We start from the raw sequence: 27,631 nt of genomic DNA, 5'->3' as shown, positions 1-27,631 counted from the left end.
GGTCTCTGGAGTTTGTGAACTTAACCTATCCAGTCGAGGCTCTCTTCCTTGTCCAACTCCAAAGTGCATTTACAGCAGAGGAGCTAACTGTCATTCTGGTCCCTGGGTGTCTATCAACCGATGCTTCTCTTGTCCAGGCTAATACAGAATTGGTCTTGGAAACCCTGAGTCAGATGGATGACTTGGAGGATTTTCTATCGAAAGACAAGCATGCAGACCCCGACTTCACCAAAAAACTCTGGGCCTATCTCACAATCAACCAACTGCTAGCAGAGAGGTAAGGCAAGAAGAGCACACACCATGGAGATTTACAAACATGAAATGTCCACCTATAACACTTGAAGTCAAGACTAGGGATACAGCTTACTGGGAAAGCTCTTGCCTAGCACACACAAGGCTCTGAGTACAATTCCCATACTGTAAACCAAACAGCAAGTGGGATATTTGAAGTCACAAGTAAGAATTATTTGGAACCAAGAAAGACATCAAATTAATGATGGGATCAGATTGTTACTGACTAGTCCCCAGCACTTTAATTACTGTTGAGTTACTTCCTTTCTTTCCTTTTTATTAAAAATGTAACATTTGGCACCTGAAGATATGACTCAGCAGTTAAGAGCACTGGTTGTTCTTCCAGAGGAGCTAGGTTCAACTCCCAGCACCCACATGACAGCTAGTAACTTTCTGTATTTCCAGTTCCAGGGCCTACGATGCCCTCTTTTGATGTCTGTGGTCACTACACACATGTAGTGCAAGAGACATACATGCACACAAAATACCTATACACATATTTTTTAATATTTGAAATTTAAATGTAATATGTGAAATGTGCAGAATGTATTAAATATATATATATATAATCCTCAATGTAATGGCCATCCTGCTATAAATATAGAACTATATAAGGCTTTCTTTTCTACCTCCAGGGGAGTCACTATTTTAGCATGTATTGCCATTGATTGGTTTTGTCTATTTCACTTAACTGCACAACCTTTTTTTGACTTTCACTCAGCCTGATGCCTGCAAGACGTAGCCGTGTTGCTGCATGTGTCAGGAGTCCACTTACACTTCCTCTTGAAAAATAGGGCCAAGGAAACACGTATGACTGTGCGATGACAGTGTCCCCCAAGGACAGGTCGCTGCTATTTATCCCATCTCTGGCTTCTCAGTTGAGCTGCATTTCATCTCTCTAACATAACCTCTCATTAGAGCATCCTCGTCCATGTGCACCAGAGCTTCATGGGGAATCTTCGCTAAAACTTATCTTTGCAGAGTTCCCACTTCATCCCTGGGAAGACGGACGAAGGTCATTGAACTAGGTTACAGGAGCTGTAACCACCATATAACTGAACTCACAGACAAAAATCCGTGAAGTCAATGTGATTATGTATTTTTTTAAAAAAAATACATGTGGCTATAAGCTGTGACTTTGAAGAAAGAACTATCCCTGTCTCGAGCAGAAGTACATTGGTTAGATCTAAAGGCACGGAGAAGTTGCTCTGGAGGTTAGATGTCGACTTTTAAAGCTCTATGGGAAGATCGGTGATTGCTAGGATTTCAGGTGATGGATAGCGCATGTACCACCACCACCTGATGAGCATAGAGCATTTTAGGGCCAAGGAGCTCATCTACATGACTCTGTGATGATAGCTGTGTTATAGATATCTATCCTTGGAATGTACAAGTAAACCTGGATATAAATTACTATCTATATGTCAATATATGTTCATTTGTTGTCACAAATGCACATCTCTGGTAAAAGATTCTGTAACCCAAGAGGCTATGGGTGGGTGGAACACTGGAGAACCCTCAGTACCTTTTACAAAATTCCACCATGAACCTACAACTGCTCTGAAAAAAAAAATGTCTTTAAAAATAATCCCTTGAGGGCGTTGGGCGGTGGTGGCACATCCCTTTAATCCCAGCACTCGGGAGGCAGAGGCAGGCAGGTCTTTGTGAGTTTGAGGCCAGCCTGGTCTACAGAGTAAGTCCCAGGACAGCCAGGACTGTTACACAGAGAAACCTTGTCTCATAAGATAGATAGATAGATAGATAGATAGATAGATAGATAGATAGATAGATAGATCGATCTCTTGAAGGAACAGTGAGATGATTCAACAGATAAAGTTGCTTGTGGCCAAGTTTACCAACCTGAGTTTGATCCTGGGGTACTACATGATGGAAGAGAGAACCAACTCCCACTAGTTTTCTCTGGTTTTCACATAGGCCCTGTGGCACATGTGTGCATACACACATACACAAATAAATGTAGTTTTTTATTTAAATACATATAAAACAAATCAATGTAATTTTTAAAATATTCCCTTGAGACCACATAGCTAGACAAAACATTAAGGTTCATGAAGCCAATTAGTTCTGTTTGCTTCTTGCCTTAGAAGCCCTACCCTGTGCCCAGGTCTTGACTAAATATCAGAAAGGTGAGTGGAGGTTTGGAACATGAGTTTACCCTTGTGTATACTGACATTATTAAATCTTTCTTCTGAATGCAGAAGTCTGGTTCCTACAGCTGACATCAAGAGGAAAATCACAAAAGCAATCTTGCAGATGTCTCTAGACCATCATATTGTGACTCCTCTTACTGCCATGGTGATTGAGAATGATGCTGGGGACGAACGCATGCTGGCCGACTCCCCACAACAGGACTATTCTTGCTGCTCAGGTCAGTGCTTCGAGACCTCATGGGGCAACAGTACAGAGTGGCCTTCTTGTCTTGTGTTGAAGTCCCAAAGCCTCTGTTCCCATCTCTGATCCATTGTTTTGCTCCCACCTTGTGTCCATAAGTGCTCAAGATAATTCTTTCAGTTTGGTTTGACACTTTATGAGCACCTGAAATCCCAGCATTCCCAAGGCCAAAGCAGGAGATTTTGATATACTAGGCCACTCTAGCTGCCTAGTGAATTCACGACTAACCTAGGCTACATAACAAGACCCTGTCTCCAAATAAAGGAGGGGTTTAAGAGATAGCTCGGTAGTTAAGAGCACTTGCTGCATTCCAAGAGTATCAAGGTTTGATTCCCACATGTTGACTCACAACCATCTGTGTCTCCAGTCCCAGGGGATCTAATGCCTTCTGAATTATGTGGGCACAAGACATGCACACAGACAGGTTATATGTAGGCAAACACTCATACACAAAAAGCATAAACATAAAGAAAAACTTTTTTAAAAAGCAAAACAAAAATCTTTAATGATTTATCATTTGACAATGTACTTCTGTAATCATTCTTTAAGATTTATTTTTATTGTGTCTGTGTAAGAGCATTCTATGTGTGTGCTGGTGTCCATGCAGGCCAGAGGAGGCAATCAGATCCCCTGGACCTGGAGTTACAAGCAATTGTGAGCTGCCAGTTTGGGTGCTGGAAACCACAAACTCAGACTTTCTGCAAGAGCAGCAAGCATGCTCATCCACTGAGCCATCTCTCCAGACCCCTTTCTCTAATATTAACTGAAAGCAAAGAATAGACAAACATATTGCTTAAGAAAGAAAGCATTACTTAGTCACTAGTCATTCTTTCTTAGTGCTACACTATTTTAGCTGGGACTTTGGCTCCTGGGGACTTTCAGCGGGGAAGCAAGGGAACTCCATGAATTAGTTAGGAAAATAGGCTAGGGAAATGGCCAAGTCGCTAAAAGGATTGTCTTACAAGCATAAGGACCTGATTCGATACCCAACACCCACCTAAAAATCAGGGTGCAATGACATGCACTTGCAATTCCAGCACCCAGGAGGTAGAGACAAAGGAACTCTTGGGGTTTGGTGGTCAGCCAGCTCTGCCTAAATCACTCCCAGGTCCCAGTGAGAGACTCTGTCTCAAAGTACACGATAGACAGCTGCTAAGAAATGACACTCGAGGTTAACCCCTGACCTCCCCTCAAATGTGCACCCACATGTATATATACATACACACAGACACACCCACACACCCCTCTGTCACACACACACACACAGACACACACACCCCTCTATCTCACACACACCCCTTTATCACACACACACACACACCTCTATCTCACACACACCCCTCTATCAAACACACACACACACACCTCTATCTCACACACACCCCTCTATCACACACACACACACACACCCCTCTATCTCACACACACCCCTTTATCTCACACACACACACACACCTCTATCTCACACACACCCCTCTATCACACACACACACACACTCCTCTATCACACACACACACACGCTACTTTAAAAGGAATATATATGGAAACTGGTTCCTAGACACAGCCTTGAAAGCCATCCTTATGGTCTATGTCCTATGGGAGTCTCCAGAAATGTCCAAGGCTAAGAGGACCTCTGATTGAATCAGTCAGATTCTCGCCTTAGTCTTGTCGATGCTTCGTCTCCCATCATCTCGAGAGTGACTGCCATATGCTACAATGATCCTCTGAATTTTTAATTTTATTCCAGTGGGTTTAACGGTATCTAGCCAAGGACAACCCTGAACTCGCTGTCCCCTTGCCCTCACTTCCTGAGTGCTAGGGTTGTAGGCCGGTGTCACTATGCCCAGTGAAGCAGTCCCTCCTCCTGCACACCCATTTGTGTGTGTGCACATTCTAGATACTGGAAGCGCTTGACCACGGGCTCCTGCAGTGTGATACCACAGGGTGTAAGAGAAGTGAGGTCTCTGAAGAAGAGAGGGGGTTGTAGGCTGAAGCTCAGCAGTCAAGGGGCTTACTTTGCATGATCACGACCCTGTGTTTGGTACCTGGCACTGCACTTTTTAAAGGAAGTAGATAAAATCTTAGCTGAGATCTTTGGCTAGGGGAAGAGGATGGAAAAACCAGATTCTTTAAACTGAGTGAAATTCCTACGGAAGAGTATCCTAGGAATTAATGGACATGGGTTCTTCTACACAGGTGCACTGTATTATGGCACCAAGGTCACCTCAGATTCCATCCCATCGTGGGCCAGTCCGTCCCCGACACCAGTGATGGCCATGCCTGCGGTAGGAGCGAAGCCACTTGAGTCCACTCCACCTCCACATGTGCATGGAGGTAAAAGCATTTCTCCCATCTCTGCCCACCAGAATCTCATGTATATTTCCATAAATTAATAGAATCATTGTGTCTTGAGAAACTAGGTGACTTCTACAGGCATTGTTGCCTTCCATGGAGAGATAACAGCTCCATGTATTAGCTTACTGCAGCTGCTGTAACAAAATAGCTGAGACTGGAGTTCCTCTGGTGTCTCTTATTTAGGGCGCTAACCCTAGCATCGGGGCCTCATTCTCTGAGCTCATAATAAGCTCCCAAGGGCTCCATGTCCAGATACTATCATGTTTTGAGGGGTAGGCCTCAAGATATGAATTTGCATGGGAACAAATCCGTACCCAGCACTGTTTCCAGCTGTATGAAGTGCACCCTCTGACATCAAAGAGACGCTCTTCTCATGGGAATGCACTGGTGGAGCATGGTTTCACATGTGATGAGCAGCCTCGATTGGTTAATCGCTTGCTAGTTGCTCAGTAAGTGGATGTTATCATTGAATAGGAACTATCAATGTTTTTATTATTTATGTAAATGTATCATTGTCCTTGGCATAACAGCATGTGGGAGGTACAAATAGCAAATGTGATCATCTGGAAGCCAATGACATGTATTTGTTGGCAAGGTTGGGCACTGGGGTTCCTTTGTGCTGCCCTCAACCTTTTGACCCATTCCCTCTGAGCATGTGAGACAAAGGCGCCACCTGGAGAACGTAGGCGTCAGCGCATCTCCTCGTCGCCCCAGTTACCGGAATCTGCGGCCTTTGATTCCACAGGCATTCAGTCCATTACTGAAATGAGCAGCTTTGCAATGGATAAAGTTAACTCACACGGTGACTGAATATGGGGAGATGGAGGACAAAGCTCTCAAAGCCACATCCCCTAGGGCTTGAGGATATTTATAGGGCAAAGAAACAGTGATTAATGTGTGGGGAAAGATGATTGGAGGGGAAGGAACCTGCAGTTTACAAAGATGCAGTTAAATTCCAGAGGCCTTTGTGAAATGCACATTCAGAAAAGGGAGGTGTTGGCATCATCTGAGGGTGGAGTGACATCATATGGTCACCCACCGGACACCTCTGCGTGTCCCAGGGAAGAGTCAGTGACTTCACCAAGCAAGGTCTTCGAGGCTCTGAGAAGGAATTAGGCACCGTAACCACCATGATCCAAACACACCCAGTTGCTGCCCGGAGCAAAGCTCGGAGACAAACAGTGAATCGCTCAGGTGTGTCACCTCTGTGGTCAGTGCTTGTCACCATTGACAGAAAGCAACGGCAGCTGACGGTTTGCCCAGGCTCCACTCCCACCCCAGGTTCCGGGTTCCCTGACTGTGTCACATTCGCTTACTTCCGGCAGCCCCTGGAGCTTGCACGCACTTCACGTCCTGCTCTCTCTTAGGGAATGAACTTTGGGCATTCTAAGAGTGCCTCTGGTCCCCTCCATGAGGGAAGGAAGGCCCCACCAGCCAGAAGCATAAGGGTTGTTGGAAAAAGAAGTGGAAGACTATTCCTGTTGCTAATACAAGTGCAGATCTCTAGGTTCTCTTGAATAGATTCATATTTTTAAAAAAAATCTTCAGATGGGTCAGTGAGGTAGCTCAGAGGATAAAGGCACTTGCTAGCAAACCTAATATCCTGAGTTCCATCCTGGAACCCACATGGTAGGAGAGAAGAGACTAGCGCAACTTATCCTCTGAACTCCACATGCCGGCTCCACATAGTACATGTACATGCTCCCATATGTACACACACACACACACACACACACACACACACACACACACACACACAAAATAAATAAATAAATAGATAGATAGATAGATAGATAGATAAATAAGTAAATAAAATTATTTTAAAAGGAAAGAATCTTCAAGACTGATGTTTTCAGACTGTGAAGCCAGCACAGGGGCATAGGCTGGCAGTTTCTAGCTGATGTAGAAAGATCATAGGTGTAAGGTTAACATGGGCTATCCAGGGAAGCCCTGTCTCAAGGAACAATAAATTAAAAATAAAACAAAATCAAATAATTAAAAAACATTAACTCCAGGCTGGGTGGGTGGCACCTCTCATCCCAGCACTCAAGGTGAAAGCAGAACCTTGAGTTTGAGGTGAACATGGACCATATAATAATAACCCATCTCCCAAAAGAATGGTTGAAGGCGTCACTCAGTGAAAGGGCACATACCTAGTGTGTGCAAAGTCCTAGGTTTCATATCACAGTAAAGTGGTTGCGGGGGGGGGGGGGGGCGGAGGGAAGGCAGAAAGGAGGGAGGGAGAGAGAGACTCTGATTGGTTATCTACACACACCAAGCATCCTTTTGTGATAAGGAAACAGCAAGGACTTAGGGTGAACATGTTAAGTAGCTTTGTCCCACTTCCTGTGCTTTATCTCTGAAAGTATTATTTGTGGCCCCAAATGATTTGCTGTTTCTGCTTCGCTGTTAACGCTCCTTATAGCCACCCTCCTGAGTAGGGCCCCTGTGTGGAAGATTGGTGAGCAGGGTTTATACAGTGAATGGTGCCAAGAACAGGACATACCTGTGCATGTGAGCCATGCACACTGTCACTTTGCAGACTAAAGCTTTTTGCAACAAAAAGGACAAGACAGCCTATTTCAAAATGACCTTTCCAGTAAGACCACACAGCTTCTTCCACCTTCTAGTCTGTTGTTTGATCCAATAACAAGACTGGCCTTGAATCAGATCATCCTGGGGTCCAACTCTTCCCATGTGACCATAGGCCACACACTGGAACTTCTCTGGCCTCAGTTATCCTACCTGCAATATGGGGTAATGGTTATAGAGTAGTTATAAAGTAAGATTCTCATTTGTAGACATTCAACAAAATCCAGCTAGTATTATAAACTTTAGGATTTCAAGAATGTATAAAGTCGCCATGGAGATCTTCAACCTACTCCCAACCCTATTAAAAGTTAAAGCTACACTGACTAGCTTAAATTTGCCTAGAAACTCATCAATTCAATATAGTAGGATCGAGTGGATAGTTTACTGGTCTGACAGGATTTCAGAAAAGCAGGATGTCAGAAATAACCACTGTCTTCCATAAAACAATTATATTCAAGCAAACAATCTTAGTCAGTGTTCTAGTGCTGTGAAGAAACACCATGAACACATGAACTCTTGTAAAAAAAAAAAAAAGCATCTGACTGAGAGCTCATTTACAGTTTCAGAGGTTTAGTCTATGACCATCCTGACAGGGAGCACGGTGACACACAGGGAGCACGTTGACACACAGGCAGACATGGTGCTGGAGAAGTAGCTGAGAGTCCAACAACTGGATCCACAGGCAGGAGAGAGAGAGATACTGGATCTGGGCTTTTAAAACCTCAAAGGCCAGCATCAGTGACACCTCCTCCAAAAAGACCACACCTACTCCAACAAGGCTACACTTTCTAATCCTTCTCAAGGAGTGCAACTCCCTGGTGACTAAGCATTAAAATATATGGATCTGGGTGCGGGGCATTCTTAGTCAAACATCACAAGCACTGTATTTATATAGAAGGAAAAGGTGACTATCATTTCTTTTCAAAGTAGCCATTGTTTTACACTTTAACAATGCCCTCTAGTGCCCAGCTCTGACAAATCAACGAATCAAGTAGTTGTTACCACTTGACCTGAACTATGTGGTTTGAAGGATGAAAGGAAGTAACAGGAGTTAATGCAAATGCATGCCTGTAATCCTGCATTCTGGAGAATAAGAAGATCACAGATTCAAGGACAGCCTGGGCTACAAAGCTATATCCTTTCTAAAAAACAACAACAACAACCAAAAAAAAACAAAAAACAAAAAAAAAATCTCACAAATAATCTTCCTTTTTATAATTTTGTTTGCATTTTTCTTGTGTATTTTCTAGTGGAAGATGACCCTCACTTCATCATTTACCTGCCCAAAAGCCAAAAGAATATTTGTTTCAATATTGACTCAGAACCTGGAAAAATCCTTAGCCTGGTGTCTGATCCAGAATCAGGTAACATAAAAGCAGATTATATTTGGATTAACTATTTGCATCATGGCTTATGCTTCCTTCTGACCACCTGGGATTCCTTTCTTCTTCAGCTCATTAGATATTTCACAGTTTTAAAAGTTTTATGATTAGTGAGAAATCAAATTATATATCAAGCATTTCAGTTATAGCTTAAAACGTATATTTGAGCATGAGCTAGCTGATGTTATTTTGATTTATTTCATAATAAAAATATTAACTGCAAAATAAGATTCTATACAGAAAAATACTGTATTATGAAAAAAAAATATTTTCTCGTTAAATTTTGTAAATGCAAACTGTGAGGCTAACATAGGGAGCCCAAGAGAGAAAGCATCTTTTCACTTACAGGGATTTTAGTCAATGGTCAGCTTATCGGTGCCAAGAAGGTAGAGAATGGAAAACTAAAAACCTACTTTGGAAAACTGGGATTTTACTTCCAAAAAGAAGACATGAAAATAGAAGTCAGCACAGAGGCCATCACCCTGAACAATGGTTCTTTTACATCTCGCTTGTCCTGGTCAGATACAGCTCGTCTTGGGAATCAGAGGCAAGTAGTGTTTCATCTTGATTCCCATCTGCCCTTACAACATGGCTGCAGAAATAAGTCCATGCTCAACGTCAGCAAAGAACATACAGTCATCACTGTAAATACATGGAAGCCAAGGTTCAGGGAAGTTGTTCTCATCTGCTTCGTTTTCCCTCGTACCAGAAATTGTTTCCAAAGCTCACTGTGTCTTACTGACAAGCCACACAGTACATGGCATACAGTAAGTGCTCAACACGTGTGTGTTGCGTCAGTAAGTGGATCCATCCATGGAAATCTGTAGGTGACTACATCGGAAAGTATGCTCCAAGCAGTATGACTGCATTTTATGCAAGAGTGTCTTCCCTGCTCACTGACTGTTACAGATATGCAATATCCCATAGCACGGACATGATGTTGCTCTCAATGGAGAGTCTGTATTAGGCCCAAGAATGACTTGCTTTAAAAATGTCTGCACTGGGGATGGTAAGATGACTCAGTGTGTAAAAGACACTTGTAAAGACATTTGCTGCTTGATTACCGAGTTCAATTTTAGGACCCACATAGTGGATGGAGAGAATCAACCCTTGCAGGTTGTCCTCTTCTGACATGCACACAGCATGCACACACATGCATATATGCTGACACACAGCATGTATACACACATGTGCACAGACACACAGATAACACCCAGTAAATAGATAAAAATAATTTAACATTTAATACAATGTCTGTTCTGGAACTGTCTAGAAACTAGTTCTGTGTTGACTTTTACATAGGGTACTTATCTCTGTGAAGAAAGAAAAGTCTGTGACCCTCACCCTGAATAAGGAGATGTTCTTTTCTGTCCTGTTGCATCATGTGTGGAAGAAGCATCCAGTCAATGTGGACTTTCTGGGGATCTACATTCCCCCCACAAACAAGTTTTCACCCAGCGCGCATGGACTCTTAGGTAAGCATCTCAACCATGGACATGCAGGCGCTGACTTTGACAACTATATTAGAAGCTGGGAAGGTGGTGGCAGGTAAAGGTCGTGGTAGGCAGGTAGGGAGATAGGTAGGTGGTGGTGCCCATCTTTAATCCCAGCACTTGGGAGGCAGAGGCAGAGGCAGGCAGATCTCTGTAAGTTTGAGGCCAGCCTGGTCTACAAAGTGAGTTCCAGGCAGCCAGGGATACACAAAGAAACCCTGTCTGGGGGGGGGGGGGGGGAGCTGGGAAGGTGGCTGGTATGGCCACAAGAACAGAGGGCCCAACACAGCAGGGTGACCAGGGAATATGATAGCCAAGGCCAGATGCCTAGTGACACCAATGTGGCAAGACAAGTGACAAAACAGGGTACAAATTGTGCAAAGACTTTTTTTCTGTGACTGAAGCGAGGTGACTTAGCTTAGGTCTGTGACATGCAGGTAGTTTAAGGGTTCCGATGTAAGCATGTGGCATTCAAGCAGCCCTGTTCCTGGGATCTGAGCTACACTCTCCAATGCCTACCCTGTCTGCTGCCATCAGGAGAACACCACCCCACTGGCGGTCCAGTAGACCAGCATCAAGTATAAAGGGATTCTAGGGGGAGAACCAAAATGTCACTTGAACCCAGCAACTCAGTGGGCCTAGGATTCCACGTGAATTAACGTCTGTGCTTTGTGTCACTAGGGCAGTTCATGACAGAGCCGAACATACATATCTTCAATGAGAGACCAGGAAAGGATCCGGGAAAACCAGTGGCGAGCATGGAAGTGAAAGGACACAAGCTGACTGTCACCAGGTAGGCCTTGGGTGCAGCGCCACAAGTCGCTGACAACAGACACACAAACAATGTTAGCCAAAGGACGGGTCAGATAGCCCAGATCTAACGCAAGTAATGAGCACACGTCTGTGCACAACACCATGAAATGCCGAAATGAATTAATCTAGTGCTCCCCTCCGCATGTTGGAGCCCTACAGTCAGAAACTGAGTAATTGAAAATGCTGACCAAAGAAAAAGATCATAAAAGATCCAGGAAGCCCAGTGCTAGAGAAGGTGTGCATATTTTATGTAAGGACTTCTTGAAGACGGAGAGGCTAAGTGTATTTGGGGACAGTTTTTCTAACATGGCTCACATCCATATGCTTCATACTGACGTGGGAATTCAGCATTCTGAGCAGATTTTATAAATCTTTGAATTTTCCTCCTCTCTTTCTTGTTCAGTTGTCTCCCTCATGCTTAATTTAATATCATTTTAAAGCATTTTCGTCTTTTTGAAATTTTATAAAGCAGTTTGTTTTCCTTATTAGACATAACAGTATAGAAATGCTATTATCTTCCACGTAATTAAAATGTAACTTTACAGTGAAAATTAAATCACAAAATTATATGTGATATATGACACCACAATATAGACACACAAACTGGACGGCGGGTTCTGAGTACACCACCCAAACAGTATCGGCTGAGTTACTAGACATCAGCACGCATGGAGAAACGGTGCGGCCACTTAGCAATCGTCTTACATCATAGGCAGACCCGAGCCTTTCACAAATTCCTGTGCCCCTGCCGATGAGCAAATCAAGCAGAAAAGGCCTCCCTCCATTCTTTTAATGTTCATTGACAGCAATGCACCATATGTATTTTTTAAATACTAGCTTCTTCACCCTCCATGGGGAAGACCTGAATTTGCTCATAAATAGCTGGCACCACCCTTAATGAAAACACCCATAAACTGAGGAGGCGCCTCGGATTCATCGGAGAACACGGATTAGCTACGGCACTGAGTTGTATTCAACCTTTCTCTTCTTGACTGTTCATTTGCTACTGTTACCCTGGTGGAAGCACCCCAGGCCAGCTCCTAGGAGGGTTGTCTTAATCGTCTGAGGACACACTGATTACTCTCTGTTCTTGCACCAACCCCAGACACTGACACCGCTTTTAACTTGGGGGTGGGTATAGAGTAGAAAGGGACAAAGGACAAAGGAAAGAGCTGCCTTGTTTCTGGCTGTGCCTTGTTACTGTGCTGTCTTTTCCCTAAGCATACACGCCATTTTCCTTTCAGAGGCTTACGGAAGGACTACAGGACGGATATAGTGTTTGGAACGGATGTTCCCTGCTGGTTTGTGCACAACAGTGGGAAAGGTTTCATCGATGGGCACTACAAAGATTACCTCGTACCTCAGCTCTATAGCTTTCTCAAGCGGCCTTAATGGTTTAGGGTTTTGGAAATTGTGTATACATTTTCTCCCTTGACATGTTTTGCAGTTATGCCTTGGCTCCAGCAATTCAAAACAAACCCAGATGTCATAGTGGTCTAAAAGACCTGCTAGCCCACCTGAAGAAAATAAACATTTGCAAACATATCTGGTGTGGGAGGTCCTTCTATGTGTTGCTTTCATTGGTTAATAAAGAACTGCTTTGAGCCTATGGCAAGGAAGAACAGAACTAGGTGGAAAAAGCTAGGCTGTATGCTGGGAGGAAGAAGGGTGGAGTCAAAGAGACACCATGGATCTGCCAGAGACAGACACTGGGAATATTACCTGGTAAGCCACTGCCATGTAGCCATATACAGATTAATAGAAATGGGTTAAATTAAGATGTAAGAATTAGTCATTAAGAAACTGGAGCTAATGGGCCAAGCAGTGATTTAATTAATAGAGTTTCTGTGCGGTTATTTCGGGGCTAAGCTAGCCGGATGGCCAGGACGAACAAGTGGCCCCCTTCCTCCTACACAGGTCTCAGGAGTTTGTTTTCAGATGATGTGTGTTCATAGAGATGATACCCAGGAAGTGGTTGGAGAGTCAAGATGCCACTGAGGCCAACCCCAGGAGCTGGTGTTTACTGGGAAAATCCATCTACTTGCTGTTAAATGTCACCTCAGCATTGAGATTAAGAACACACTTGCTGTTATTACACAGAAGGCTCAGTTGGGAGACTTTGGTGAATACTGACAACAAACAGGGGACATTCCTTCTACACAGCTGCTTCATGCACACAGAGAACTACACTGAACTCCCGTGTTGTAGGAAGAGCACTGCCAAAATTGGACAGGCATTTATGTGCAAAATTTGGGGTAACAGTTCTATAGAACTCTTCTATAGAATCAGCCTCATACATGTAACTCAGGTGACCAAACTTTGAAAGTGGATGTTTCAACACTCCTTACCTATAAAAGTAACTTTCATCAGTATCTGTCAAATGCAATCACTCTTGAGACCAGAAGTATGTTGAATTATTTTCTATTTTAAATGAATAGTCAGTCTTAGATTTCAAATAAGGCCAAGCACTTAGTGGGAACAGCTGGAAAAGGACAGTTTTCCTCCTAAGTAAGTCTGATCATTCTTTGGAAGATGCCATAAACAATTTACAACTTGATACTTAGTTATATACAGGAAGAACAACTGAGATCTCAGCCAACTAACACTGACCTGCTCCTTATGAGAAATATTAGCTATCTTTCGGTCTCATGTGGCCTGTGTTCATAAGCTTGGCCCAAGTATCAATCACACAGTTACCATTAAACCAATTAAATGTGAATTTCATCTTGAGAAAAACAAATCTCGGCCGAGATTATACCTGAATTACAAGTTTTTTTTTTTCTCAAAGTTTTAAAGGCTGTTTTAAAATGACTACAAACTAAGTCAGTTTTCTTTAAGATAAAGACGGGAAATGCGAAGGGCTGAAGAGTTGGCCCAGCAGTGAAGAGCATTTCTGCTTTTGCAGAGGGGTCCAAGTTCAGTTCCCAGCACCCATGTGTCAACTCACAATCATCTGTAACTCCAGGTCTAAGAGATCCAACGCCCTCTTCTGACCTGTGCAGAGTCCTGAACATAGGTAGTACACATACAACCACTTACATGCACATAACATGAACAAATAGTTCTTTTAAACTCTAGAGAAAAAAATCCTAAATGAATAGAATTAAGCAGTATCTTATTAAATGTTTGTACATATATATAATATGTGTGTATATATGTATATATGTGTGTGCATATTTATTTATTGATTGATTGATTTAATTGTAACCTGTTGCCTGGTTCTCAAGCATGAACTTTGTAAATAACAACATCATGACCCAATGGTCACAGAAAATAAAAGAACGTTATGTTCTTACAACCTATGGGCCACCAGTTAGGCACCCTTAGACCTAACGAATGTTCCAAGACATTTTCTTTTTTCCAATAAGGCCCAGAGAAACCAAAGGTAGGGCACAAAAGCAACTGAAGGATTTATTTTATGTGCATGGGTGTTTAGCAGGCATGGACATCTGTACAGGATGTCATGCAGTGCTCACGAAGGCCATAAGAGGGCACAGGATCCGGGACTGGAGTTATGGATGGTTCTGAGCCACTATGTGGATGCTGGAAAGTGAAAGTGGATTCTCTGGAAGAAAAGTTGGTACTCTTAGCAGCTGAGTTGCCTCAACAGGCTCTAAAGGATTTTTTAATAAAATAAAGTGACATCTTCCACTGATCTCATTTTAGCAAAAGATAAGTGACTCCAATAATTCATCAGAATGAAGGTCAAGCTTGCCTGATTAGAAACACACAGACATTAATGTGGTATAAGAATTGGCTTTTTCCAAATTGTCTTACATGAAACTTTTTACTAAAGTATTCTTTAATGATGGGAAAAAAAGCCATCAAGGGAGTATTATGAAGGAAAAAGGAACAAAGATAAAGACAGTTTTGACACTTAAAAAACATTAGATTTCATTATAAATTTACCCAAACAACTATCCAGTAGTATTTAAATAGATCCATTTTTTATATGAAATGAATTCCCTAACACAGTAGAGTTATATAGTACCTTGACTAACACCAATTTGATGTTTTACAATTCCAATGTATTGTTAACAAACTTTCAAGCTCAAGCAAGTTTAGATATGTCCTCATACTGAATACCTTCAACTCTGCGTCCTTTCAGAGGTCCAGTTTCAATGACTATAGTGGCTGAAAAAGTCTTTTCATTGATGGATTCTAGAGTGCCTTCATTTCCCCTGTAGCCACCATTTAAAACTAGAATTCTCTTCCCTGGCGCGGGAATGACAGTCTCTAAATGCGTCTGGTCCAGTCTCAGCCTGTCTCCAGAGTCAATCGTCTTCACCACAGCTGTGTATCTGTCAATCACTTCCTTAACGACACCCTTTTTCTTGTGATATTTCTCTCCAAGTTTCTTGGTTATAATTTTTACAATGATGCCAGGCTGTAGCCAGGAGTCTGTTCGTGCATTTCTTTTCTTTTCCTCCTCAATCTCCATGATTTCGTCCAGCGCAGACTTCTTTTTCTTCTTTGCAGGCTGAGCTGAGCTCTGGGACGATTCTTTTCGTTTCACCGATGCTGCACTCCCAAGGGTCTTCAGTGCACTTGGTCCCAAAGAGCTTGACTTGGACGATGTTGCTCCCGCTGAGCTACCTGCTCCTTTATTCAGATTGAATGCAACTTTTTCTTCATCATTTTCTCGGCTTAATTCTGTAAAAACAGGCGTCTCCTGCTCTTTCCCCTCCAGACCTCTTCTCACCTGTTCCTCAATGAATTTGGCAGTTTTCTCTTCATCGTCAAGATCTTGCTTCTTCTTTTTTTCCAATTCCAGCTGCCGGCGAATAGTTTCTGGGTCCCTGTCTATGTACTGAATATACCAGCCTTTTGGTGTCTCATCCACTTTACATAAGCCTTGAGGGGGGAAAAAAAAGAAAGAAAAACAAGAAACCCAGCGTGACTTTGTATATATCCAAAGTAAACTGCAAGCATGATGTGTTCCATCTCTGCACATTTACTCACTAAGTAACTAGAACCAAGTATCCTCAAACACAAAGCTCCAAAACACAGGGAGTTTTTCCTTCCATGCTTACACAGCTGCACTGAGGTTAACAGCTAAACACGAGATGTCCAAGGAAGAACTTTAGGAACAACTATCCACCTGCACCAGAGTTCTTACTATCTAATGAACACAGAAGGATCTGTTAACTTAGAATAAAGTAACACAATAAATAAGAAAAATATTGGCACCAAGTTTCTCCTGTCTTCCTAATTTCTCATAATCATATAAAGATTAGAGATGAGAGAAAAAAAAAGCAACTTGAACAATCACCTCAAGACAGACCATGTAACACTTCCTAAAGAGTATTATAAAGCTGAGTGGGGTCTTCATGCTATAAACCCAACACTTGTAAGGACAGCCATGAGTGCAGGCTAACTTGGGGCACATACTGAGCTCTAGAGTAGACTGGAGTACAGGGTGAGCCTGTCTCAGCACATAAATGATGGGATGGGGGGGTGAATATGGAAGAGAAGGAAAAAAAAGAATGGAAAAGGCTGCTAATAACTTTTTAAAATAATTTATATTACTTTTATTTATACATGTATGGCATATAAGTGTATGTGGTGTAGATATATATGTATGTGTGGTGAACAGGTATGTATGTGTGTAGACATACACGTGGAGGTCAGAAACTTTCAGGAGTTGGTTCTCTCCTACCATGTGTGTCCTAAGAATCAATCTCAGGTCATCAGACTGTTAGTAACAAACTAAATACAAATATCATGGATTGGATATGAATTGTCTCACAGAGCTCATGTGTTGAGAGCTTGGTCTCCATCATTGTGAAGTGACTGGATCTGGAGGTTCTGACCTCATTGGTGAATTAACCCCTTCACAAACTTTAATCTGATAGCACTATTGAGAAGTGGGAGACTAACAGGTATGGCTGGCAGGGGGAAGTGGCCACTGGGCCACTCTGGAAGGGTGCATCTCACCCTAGCCCTCTTGCCTCCCTCTGCTTCATCATGTGTCCCTGGCATGAAGCTCTCCCTCACTTCGGGCCCAGAAACACAAGAGCCAAGTGGTCGTGAAGTGAATTCTCATCAACTGCAAATCAAAACCAATTTGCTTAGTGATTTTGTCGCAGTGATGGAAAGTACCTACTACAGAACGCTTTGGTGCACTGTCAAAAGAAGTCCTCAAGCTGGCCACTGCGCACCCAAAACCTGTAACCCCACCCCTGGAAGCAGAGGCAAGAGAGTCATAATTTCCATTGCAACCTAGGCTATGTAAGTCCCAGCTTCAAAAAATAAAAGAGACAAAAGTGGCATATAACAAAGTAACTATGGGATAGTAGGTTCCCCTCCTGCTTTCCAAACTGCCCTAGAGATCTTATCTTCCATAAAACCAGACAGAAACTGACAATGACTTCTCTCACAGAAATAAAGCCATGGAACACCAGTTCCACTGTTCTCTTCGTACCCTCTCTGCCCAGCCACTTGGTGAAGTCGGTCAGCGTTTCCCACTGAGTGGCATTCATATGGATGTGCTCTCGGTGGCTGATGTACTCATTGTAGACAATGTTGTTGTGGACTCTCTTAGTGCCAAAGCGTCTCCTCAGAAGTTCCAGAAAGTCATTTCGGAATTCTCTAGAGAAGAAAGAAATGAAAACATTAAGGTACTTGCTACAAACATAAAACGCCATCTTCTTGAAGTTTAAGCAATCCTAAACTTTAGTGACCAGATGTAACATCAACCATCTATATTACCATGTGCCAATGTGCCATAAACCTTTAACGTGACCAGAGAAAGAACTGCAAAGATTAGCCTGGAGTTGAAATGCTTGGCCTTAGCAGAGCAGCTGTGGTAAAAGCTAGTACATGTCTTTAGGTTCATCATAGAATCTTTGTTCTAATGACTACTGACTATTATGGGATAATAATACCACTCTGTCCAGGAGAGTAAATCACATCTTAACCTTCAAGCAGTTCCAATAAAGTCAACTAAAAGAGAAATTTAACAAAATATCATAAACAAATTTGAGGGCACTGCCAGAGGTGATTTTAATATGGACAGTGAAATATGATTCAAAGGCCAAAAGGGAAACCCATTCCTTCTCAACAGAACACAGGGTGTGTGTGAAAGACAACACTTATTTGACTTTGGCTGGAGTTTAGGATGACAATAATAAGGATGAGCAGAGGCAGAATGACATGAGGGGAGAAGATGTGGCTTAAAGACGAAGTCCGATCCAATTTTTGACATCTTGAATGTCATGTTATACACATCTAGTTTCCAGCAAGCAACTTAAGTTTGAAAAATTAAACGTTGGAATCATAATCATGAGCTATATAGTCATAAAGGAAAATAAAGGGGCTGGAGAGATAGCTCAGTCAATAACAGTAGTAGCTGCTCCCCCTGAGGACCCAGGGTTGAGTCACAGCAACCACAGAGCTAAACTGTCTTTGACTCCAAAGACACTTCCAAGTGATTCAACACCCTCTTTGAGTCCACACAAACAAAATACTCATATACATAAAATAAATAATTTTTAAGAAAAATGAAATTATAACATATGCAAGGACAAAAAGATAGAAACAGAAATCATGTTAAGCTAGATGATAAAAAATGTTTTCTCTCATGAAACCTAGATTTAAAATTGTGTGTGTGTGTGTGTGTGTCTGTGTGTATGTGTCTGTGTATGCGTATGTGGGGGTAGGGGAGTAAAATGAAACCTCATGGGGCTCATAAGAGAGGATGGTGAGATTGTAAAGGAGAGGGAAAAAAAGGGTAACAAAGACATGCGGCCTGAAAACGGAGAGTGGATAACTAGGGAAAAAGGGAAGGAGACAAGTGGTGGAGGACAAGGAGGGAGAGGATGTCAGTAGGAGAATTATGAATTATGAGACAGTATAATAACATTTAAAAGTTATGAGGAAAATCATTACTTTACATGCTAACTTAAAAAATTTTAACCTATACTCAAAAGGAAAAAGGATGAAAGGGAGGGAGGAAGAGAGGAAGTGAGGGAGGCAGGAAGGGAGGGAGAAAATCATGGTGGGCGGCAGAGAACAGTAACACCATCACTTGGGAATGTCACAGAAATGTAAAGTCTCTGGTCCCATTCAAGATCTCCTGAATGAGAAGCTGGGTATGGGTTCTGCCATTGTTTTGAATCTAAGCTAAGCCTGTACACACAATTATTTGTAGAACATTGGGTAGAACAGGAACAGCAGTGGCTAAAGCTGCAGGCTGGAACAGTGAGGAACCATGAAAGTCATTCAAGTGAGAAATGCTGGGAACCACTACTGGACAGAAAGAATGGAAAGGACCTGAGTCTGAAGGGCATCACATACAATAGATAAGAAGGATTCCAAGTGGACCAGGGGTTCTATTAGCTGACACTGAGGTTTGGTGGATAGCATACTGCGTTCAACTTCAGAAATGCAGACTCTGGGTCTGGAGCGATTGCTCAGTGGTTTAGAGTACTTGCTGCTCTTGTGAAGGACCCAGGTTTGACTCCCAACTCACAACCATCTTAATTCCAGTTCCAGGAGATCCATTGCCCTCTTCTGACCTCCACGCACCAGTCATGAGCATGGTACACATACACACATGCAGGCAAAACATTCATACACATAAAATAAAGTAAATTTTTAAAAATAAAAATAATAGAAATGATGATTCTGAATGAGCTTTCAGAAAAGCAGAGTTGCCAAGGAAAAAAAATCATCTTTAACTTAGGACAAATGTTACAAAAGAACTTCACTATTTAAGGGGTACGGGGGTGGGGGTTAAGGAGACACCTGACCATAAAGACAACAGTTGAAAGAGTGTGATTTATGGTGACATGTGACTTAAGACGACTGTGGGGTGGGACAAAAAGATGAGAGAATCCCAGGACTTCCAGAGAACTTTCTGCTATTTGAGGATCTAAGAAGGAAGAAGGAAGAGGCCACGGGAGAACACACAGGGAGTATGGCAGTGAGGGGTTTCAAGCATTACCCACTGAAGACAGACCAAGGAAGATGAAGACGGGAAAAGCCATGCAGGGCAGCCAACAGCACACAGCGCTGTGAACAATAGGTGGAAAGCAGGTGAAGGCAGGAAGGGTCCAGCACTTGTCACAACGCCCTTTCCCAATGTGTGGCCTGAGCGTCCAGTGCCACTCAAGACTGTTTTAGGTAGTGCACAGATAAAATGAAGTTTCCTTTGTCATTGTGGTTTTTCACACTGATAAGATTAAAAGCGATGGAAAGAAAATGGGTTTCGTGGCAGAAACCTGTCATACCAGCACTAAGGAGGCTCAGAAAGAGGACCGTTCTGATACTGACACCAGCCTGTACTGCATGAGTACCAAGTCAGTCAGGACCACATAAGACCCTGCTTCAAAACACACATAAATGAATGACTGAATGAATGAACTAGTGCTCAAATAAATTTTCTGAAGATGGAAGGTAAACCCACCAGGAGCTTAGCATCCAGAGAAGGTTCCAGGTAGTAATCTCAAATCATCTAACAATGATGTACTCTACAACACCACACCAACTACTGAAAACTAAAACTAGTTTTATCTAGCACGTCGCCATGGAGCAGTAAAAGTTGTTGGTTGTATTAAATCACAGCCTTCAACATCACCTTACTAATAGTTTGTGATAAACTGGGAATTACAGATGAACTGCCACCACTGAGCATCACAGCCGCTGTGACAAAGCACCGTGCGACTGAGCTGTGAACTGAATACTTTTTCTCATGGGACATAAAAGATGAAAAGACATAAACTACCGTTATTCCAGACTGGACAATTGGTAGACATGTCCTCAAAATTAAAGTAAGATTGCTGTTTGGGGTAAAGAACAGGTGATGTGCTGCCAATGAAGAGATTGGAGCTCCTGAGTCACGATTAGAATTTTGTCAAGCAGAACCTGCCACTGTGAGCTCAATGTACCTCTCAAACTCAGAGCTGTTCTGACAACATCTGTGCTATTAATGAGTACCACCAGATGACACCATACATTAACTGGGGTCACTATTTGAAAGGAAGGTGTTTGCAACTCAACTCATATTTTTCAGAGACTTGCATGCATTAGAAAACCACGTACATGTACCAGATCCACATAAAATGTAAACCAGTAGATTTTAACTCAACAGAATATAATGTCCCGCTTTCGGGATCTGTACTATAACTACTCTAAGAAGCTTGCATACACTTTATCTTGATGCAGTCTCAAAGTATAACTTCTTTGGAAAGATACTAGAGTGCTTCCCCTTCTAATAAACCATTAGGACAAAGCTGAACGTCCTTTATGTTCCTCAATCAAGACAATATAACAGGCTAAATGTGGAAGCAAAGGTGAGAATTCAGCTGCCTTTTAAGTGAGATTTGAAGAGATTTGCAAAAATGTAAAATAGATGTTTTTGTATTTGGAAAATATAGTGTGTTGCCTTGGTTTGTTTTTTCTATTAAAATATCTCACTAGGTGTAGTGGAACATACCTATAATTCCAGCATTTGTGGTGCTGAAGCAAGAAGATTGTGAGTTTAAGACTAACCTTGGCCACATAGTGAGATCTTAAATTAATGGGGGTGGGGGACACACACACACACACGAAGACCCATGTTTGCACATTTGAGTGTAGATACACATGCATTCTGTGTACATATGGAGGCCAGAGGTCAACTGAGTATCTTTCTTGATTGCTCTCCACTTTATTGAGGCAGGGACCCTTGCTGAACATAGAGCTCACCAATTTAGTAAGTCTAGTTAGTGGCTTGCCTCAGAAATCCACTGTCTCTGCCTCCTGAGCACTGGGATTATGGGCTTCTCATCATGCCTGTTTGGTTTTAATGTAGATGCTGCAAATTGCAACTCTGGTCCTCAAATGTGTATGGCAGCCATTTTATCTTCTAGGTCCTCTCTCAGGTTCCCGTTTTACTTGAACACAGGGTAAATATATTAGTATTTTAAAATAAACTAATAAGTGTTTGTAACTTTTTTCAAATTTCAAACGTTGACACATATCACCCATAGAAACAAAAGCCCTTTGGAATCTTCAATGTATGTATAAAGGGGTCCTCAGAAAATATTTAGAGTTTGAAAAAAAAAAGAAGGCCAGGCAGTGGTGGCACAAGCCTTTCATTCCAGCACTTGGAAGACAGAGGCAGACAGATCTCTGTGAGTTCGAGGCCAGCCTGGTCTACAGAGCGAGTTCCAGGACGGGCTCCAAAAGCTACATAGAGAAATACTGTCTAGAAAAACCAAAAAAGAAAAAAAAAAAGGCTAGTATTTGGTAATAATTAACAGAAAACCATTATTAGTACTAGACACACTTCTCGGTCCTTTAAAAATATTAATTCTCTCACTCTTCTTCCAGTCCTACACAGCAGCCCAACAGCTGGGTCAGGTGCCACGTCAGTGTCATCGTACCCATGAGAATGCTAAAGCACAAACAACCCAGGAACCTCCTCCCAAAGCATCATCCAAAAACCCTGCAGGGGAAAGACGTGATGCCAGGCAGTGCTGAATTAAAAGAAAAGGGAAGCTCTAAGATACACTATGGGAACAATGGCACACTGATTAATTTCAGAAGACAAAGACTGAGTACAGTGAGACTCCAGCCATAACAACATGTAAGAGACAATGGATCTCCAATATAAAATAGTAAGCACTTCTATTACACGGTCAACTTAGTAACATTAAGAGGGAAGACTGTCTTTGAGTGACTTACTCTGAAAAGTAGTCCATGAACTGCTGAGGATTTTCCGACGCCAGCAAAAGCTGTCTTTGATGAGATTCAGACATACAGTGACACTTAAAGCCATTCTACGAGAAATGCAAAGGGCGTTAAAATCTTGTCTCCATATCATGACACTCCCCACGCAGTAGGTCATGAAGCCTGTAAAAGCATCCTTTAATGATAAATTCTTTTTTAACTTGTAAAATTATGGGTATTTTGCCTGCATGCATGCCTGTGTACCACTTCTGTGCCGTGTCCGAGGGGGGTCATACTACAGTGTTGGATCCACTGGAACTAGAGTACAGACAGTAGGGGTGCTAGAAATAGAGCCTGGGTCCTCTGGAAGAGTAGCCAGCACTCTTAACCACTGAGTCATTTCTCTAGTTCTGATAAATTATTTTTACAAAATAAAATCGCTAGCTATAACCATATTCCAGTTTGAGTGTGTATGTGTGGGGGAACCAGAAATGGGTAGCAAGTTTTCCTGTCGCTTTCCAGCTAATTCTTTTAAGATGGGGTCTCCCACTGAAGCTGGAGTTCACAGGTTCAGGAAGAGTCAGGTTAAGCGCCAGGGATTCTCTTGCCTCTGCCTTCCTTAAATTAGTTTTACACAGGTGCTGGGGATCCAAATGCAGTTTTCACACTTGCGCGGGAGAAGACTGTACTGACTGAGACTTCTCTGCAGCCCTGTGTCAAACTTTCCTCCGACTTGAGTCTGGCAACTCTGTCAATTACAGGGCAGTCAAGGTCAAGAGACTGGAAGCGGTGCTGTGAAACAGACATTTAAAATGTTATGAGATCCTGACTTCCTGACTTCACTGTGGGGATTTAACCAATTCTTACCCAGCACCTGCTTCTTAGCAAGAGCCTGGACGGATGCAATGGAGCAAAAAGGATCATATTTGAGTTTCCCCTGCAAACACTCTTTTCTCGTTTTCTTCCTCTTTAGTTTATTATCCTACTACTTAAATTTTGTTAACTCTATTTTAGCTGTGCTTTTTAAGACTGTTAAGATAAAAAAAAGCAAGTGGGAGCTAGAGATGGTTCAGTGGTTAGGAGAACAAGCTGCTCTTGCAGAGGACCTCAAGTTCAGCTCAGTTCCCAGCATCTACACCAGGGCGCTCACAATCGCCTGTGACTCCAGCCCAGGAGATACAGCGCCTCTTCTGACATAAATAAATGAATAAACAACTTAAAATCAACAATATATGCTTCGGTATATTACGTCTACCTATATTTGAACCTGAAATTTCAATAGTACATATAGTACTGTTCAATAGTACATATAGAGCTGTACATATATGCAGCTCTTCTAGAGGTCCTGAGTTCAATTTCCAGCATCCCATATGGTGGTCCACAACCCTCTATAACGGGATCAGGTACCCTCTTCTGTGATGCACACATACACTCATACACATAAGGACTTTCCCTTCCTGAGAGGAGAGCAAGAGCAAACAGACTGGGACTCTGAAATCATGCCTGTTTGTCTAAGCTTACCAGCTTTTTTTTTTTTTTGAGACCTGGTCTCACTGTGTTAGTACACCCTGGCCTGAAACTTGTGTTCTTCCATCTGCCTCTGGAGTGCTGGATTAGAGGTGTGCACCGCCACACCTGCACCTACTTGATTACCCTCAGAAGTTATTCTGAAATTAAGTTCTCATGAGAAAAGGATGAATGACTACTTCTGTTAAGTGCCAGGGTTTTTTTTTTTGTAGGTTCTTTTGATTCTTATTTGCTGCCTTCCTCCTTCAAAGGTGCTCAAGGGAAGGAGGATGCTGGCTCTTACACGTTCCCTTTTCTGTTCCTACCCTGCAATGGGGGAGAACTGAGGAGGAAGAAGATAAGGGCCATATCCCTTTTGCCTTTCCTAATCCATTCCTTTGAATTTCTAGAATTTAATAACATTTTGTTTTCCTTTTTATTTATATTTTAATTTGTGGAAAGCAATACTTGTCTTTGTTATCAAATTTCTTTTGAAGTAAAATTGAAATAACCATTTCTTTCAGGTAGTGCACAAATTAGGGAAAATTATAGGTGGTCCATGGATAACTAAAAGATTTTTAAAAATGACAGTAATTATGACAGTTTTGAAGCTGGACAATGGGGGCGCACACCTTTAATCCCAGCACAAGGGAGGCAGAGGCAAATGGATCTCTGTGAGTTCAAGGTTAGCCTGGTTTACAGACAGAGTTCCAGGTCAGAAAGGGCTACACAGATGGTGTGGGAGAATTGTCTGTATTCTGTCAATCATGTATTTTAATAAAACGCTGATTGGCCAGGCAGGAAGTATAGGTGGGTCAACCAGACAGGAAGTAGAGGCGGGCCAATGAGAATAGGATAAGGCTAGGGAGGAAGAAACTCGCTCGGCACTCCTGCGCAGATCACTGAAGAAGCAACATGTAAGCTGCCCCCGCTGGAAAAGGTACTGAGCCATTATGGCTAACATAGATCAGAATAATGGGTTAATATAAGTTATAAGAGTTAACAAGAAGCCTGACCTAATGAGCCAATCAGTTTATAACCTAATGTAGACTCCGTGTGATTTTCCTTGGGACTTGCTGGCTTGTTGGGGTACTGGGCAGGACAGAAACCCCAACAAGCTAGCCTCATGCTACACACAGAGAAACCCTATCTCAAAAAAATCAACAACAACAACAAAAGAGACAGGTTTTGAGATCTAGCTAGTGGCAGTGGGATTGAACAGAGTGGCGTGAGTTACTAGGAAGGTGGTAAGGGCAGTAAGGTAGCTCAGTGGGTAAAGGTGCTCCCTGTCAAATGCTGACAACCTCATTTCAATTCCCCCGACCCTCGTGCAAGAAGGAAATAACCAACTACAGGTTGCCCTTTGATCCCTGTTGTGTGTGAGACTTGTAGGCCCTTAACTGGCATCAGTAGACATCTGTAGACATTTGGTGACACACACTCATCAAAATAAGATAATATAACTGGGGGGGGGAGGGTGGCATGTAGTACGAATAAAACCCAGAGACAGAAATTGGTGGTCAACCTGAAATCCAGAAAAGCACAGCAGCCAAGCCTCTAGAGAAGTCTACCAAGGCTGGGTGACTGCAAACTAAGCAAACTGAGCCTCTTTCCTCTCTTTTTATATTTCCTGTTGCTGGGAGTAAAGGCATTTGACTCCCGAAAACTGGGATTAAAGGTGAGCCGCTGCCGCCACCCGGATTTGTTTCTGCATTGATCTTGTGTAGCTCAGGATAGCTACACAAAGCTATCCTTGAACTCACAAAGATCCATCTGCCTCTGTCTCCCAAATCCTGGAATTAAAGATGTGTGTCACCTCTAGAAGCTTTAGTTCTGCCTCTGGACTTCAGACAAGAGTTATTTATTAAAATACAAATAACATACCACTATAGGGGCATAAGAAGTAGTTCAGTGGTAGAGCATTTGCCAGGCATGTGTAAGATTCTGGATTAACTTGTAGTGCTGCTTAACAAGCAAGGTTCCTGGTCCCCACCATCAATCACTACCACCAGACAACCAAGAAAGTATTACTATGATGTGGGTTGATCTATGTCTTTGACACCAGCACTAGAGAAGCAGAGGCAGGTGGATCTTGTTTGAGGCCAGCAGGGTCTAACTACATGGTGAGTTTCAGGCCAGTTAAAGCTACATACTGAGACACTGTCTCCAAAATAAAGTAGAAATGAAATAGACTGCATCAGATGATGTAAAGACCTTTTTATTAGGTTTGCTACATTGGTGGCATTTTGACATATATTGAAATGAAATGGGCAAATTACCTTGTTATGCTGATCGCATATTTAAGTTTTCAGAAATTAAGTATACTGACATTTATATAATTATAAAATATTTCAGAAGAAAATGTAAATACGGTAAAACACTTAAGGGTAACTTCTAGGTGCTATGGAACGCAAGTTTGTACCTCCTGAAATCTATATACTGAATCTCTAACCCCTAATAGCAGTAACAAGTGGGAACTTTGGGACATAATGACGTTTAAGTTATGGGAGAACCAGTCTCCAAAAAAAAAAAAAATCAAAACCAAACAAACAAACAACTACAACCCAGTGACAACCTTAGAGCAGGTAGGTACAGTTATTACCTCCACTTTACCAACAACAGGGCACTCCATTTGCCCAAGCCCGTTATCTCTATTAAGCAGTGCAGTTTTAGTTCCTAATTTTTACCAACCCCAGGGACGTCGGAGCTTGGCAATCAGTAAGTAAGTGCCTGTCTGGGATCATTTCTGGTGGAGCTGGAGCGTCGCGCGAAGGGCACTGAGGTTCACAGACCTCTGGCCCCCCGGCTAGGGAAGACTGCGCGGAAAAACGCTCCGAAGCGGGGCGCAGCGTCGGTTGGGTACCGGGGTCGCTGTCGGGACCCTCGGAGTCGCGGCCACTGTGAGCCACTTACCTCGTCACGGCACTGTTTCTGGCACATCTGGCAGTACCAGCGAAGCTTCTGGAGCCCTTTGGACTTGATTCTATTCGCGATGGCTTTGGGGCTCAGAAAATCCGACTTGCCCATGGTGACTAAAATACACTACAACGCAAAAGCAGCCGGAAGCGGAACTGGATCGACGCGAGGACAGGCGGGACTAAAAATGACAGCAGGAAGTGGGTGGGGCTAGG

The 27,631-nt window shown here is 42.6% G+C and overlaps 2 protein-coding genes across 3 annotated transcripts in view; one reads left to right on the top strand and one right to left on the bottom strand.

The window, feature by feature from the left end:
• Window positions 1-16,528, top strand: part of Itih2 (inter-alpha-trypsin inhibitor heavy chain 2) — a 41,118-nt gene extending 24,590 nt beyond the window's left edge. The window contains exons 14-21 of one of the 2 annotated variants that reach the window (XM_085699141.2): window positions 138-277; window positions 2,511-2,680; window positions 4,901-5,038; window positions 8,902-9,015; window positions 9,382-9,580; window positions 10,336-10,508; window positions 11,208-11,319; window positions 15,819-16,528. In XM_085699141.2, coding sequence (XP_085555267.1) covers window positions 138-277; window positions 2,511-2,680; window positions 4,901-5,038; window positions 8,902-9,015; window positions 9,382-9,580; window positions 10,336-10,508; window positions 11,208-11,319; window positions 15,819-15,828 — 1,056 coding nt within the window. In that variant the 3' untranslated portion in view covers window positions 15,829-16,528. Of the gene's footprint in view, window positions 1-137; window positions 278-2,510; window positions 2,681-4,900; window positions 5,039-8,901; window positions 9,016-9,381; window positions 9,581-10,335; window positions 10,509-11,207; window positions 11,320-12,583; window positions 12,885-15,818 lie in introns of those variants that run through there. The other variant, XM_048460847.3, reaches the window with a different exon arrangement.
• Window positions 13,745-27,586, bottom strand: Kin (Kin17 DNA and RNA binding protein). Its single transcript, XM_048460629.3, has 4 exons — window positions 27,414-27,586; window positions 23,010-23,104; window positions 17,764-17,930; window positions 13,745-16,193 (listed from the first exon to the last, which is right to left on the bottom strand). The coding sequence occupies exons 1-4, from the start codon at window positions 27,525-27,527 to the stop codon at window positions 15,391-15,393; spliced, it is 1,179 nt and encodes a 392-aa protein (XP_048316586.3). The 5' UTR covers window positions 27,528-27,586; the 3' UTR covers window positions 13,745-15,390.
• Window positions 27,587-27,631: the final 45 nt, after the last annotated feature.

The sequence above is a fragment of the Myodes glareolus genome, chromosome 14 (genome assembly GCF_982192425.1).
Source record: "Myodes glareolus chromosome 14, mMyoGla1.1, whole genome shotgun sequence".
NCBI classification, from domain to species: Eukaryota; Metazoa; Chordata; class Mammalia; order Rodentia; family Cricetidae; genus Myodes; species Myodes glareolus.
The sequence above is the reverse complement of the archived record's forward strand: the minus strand, read 5'-3'. Positions and strand labels throughout refer to the sequence as shown.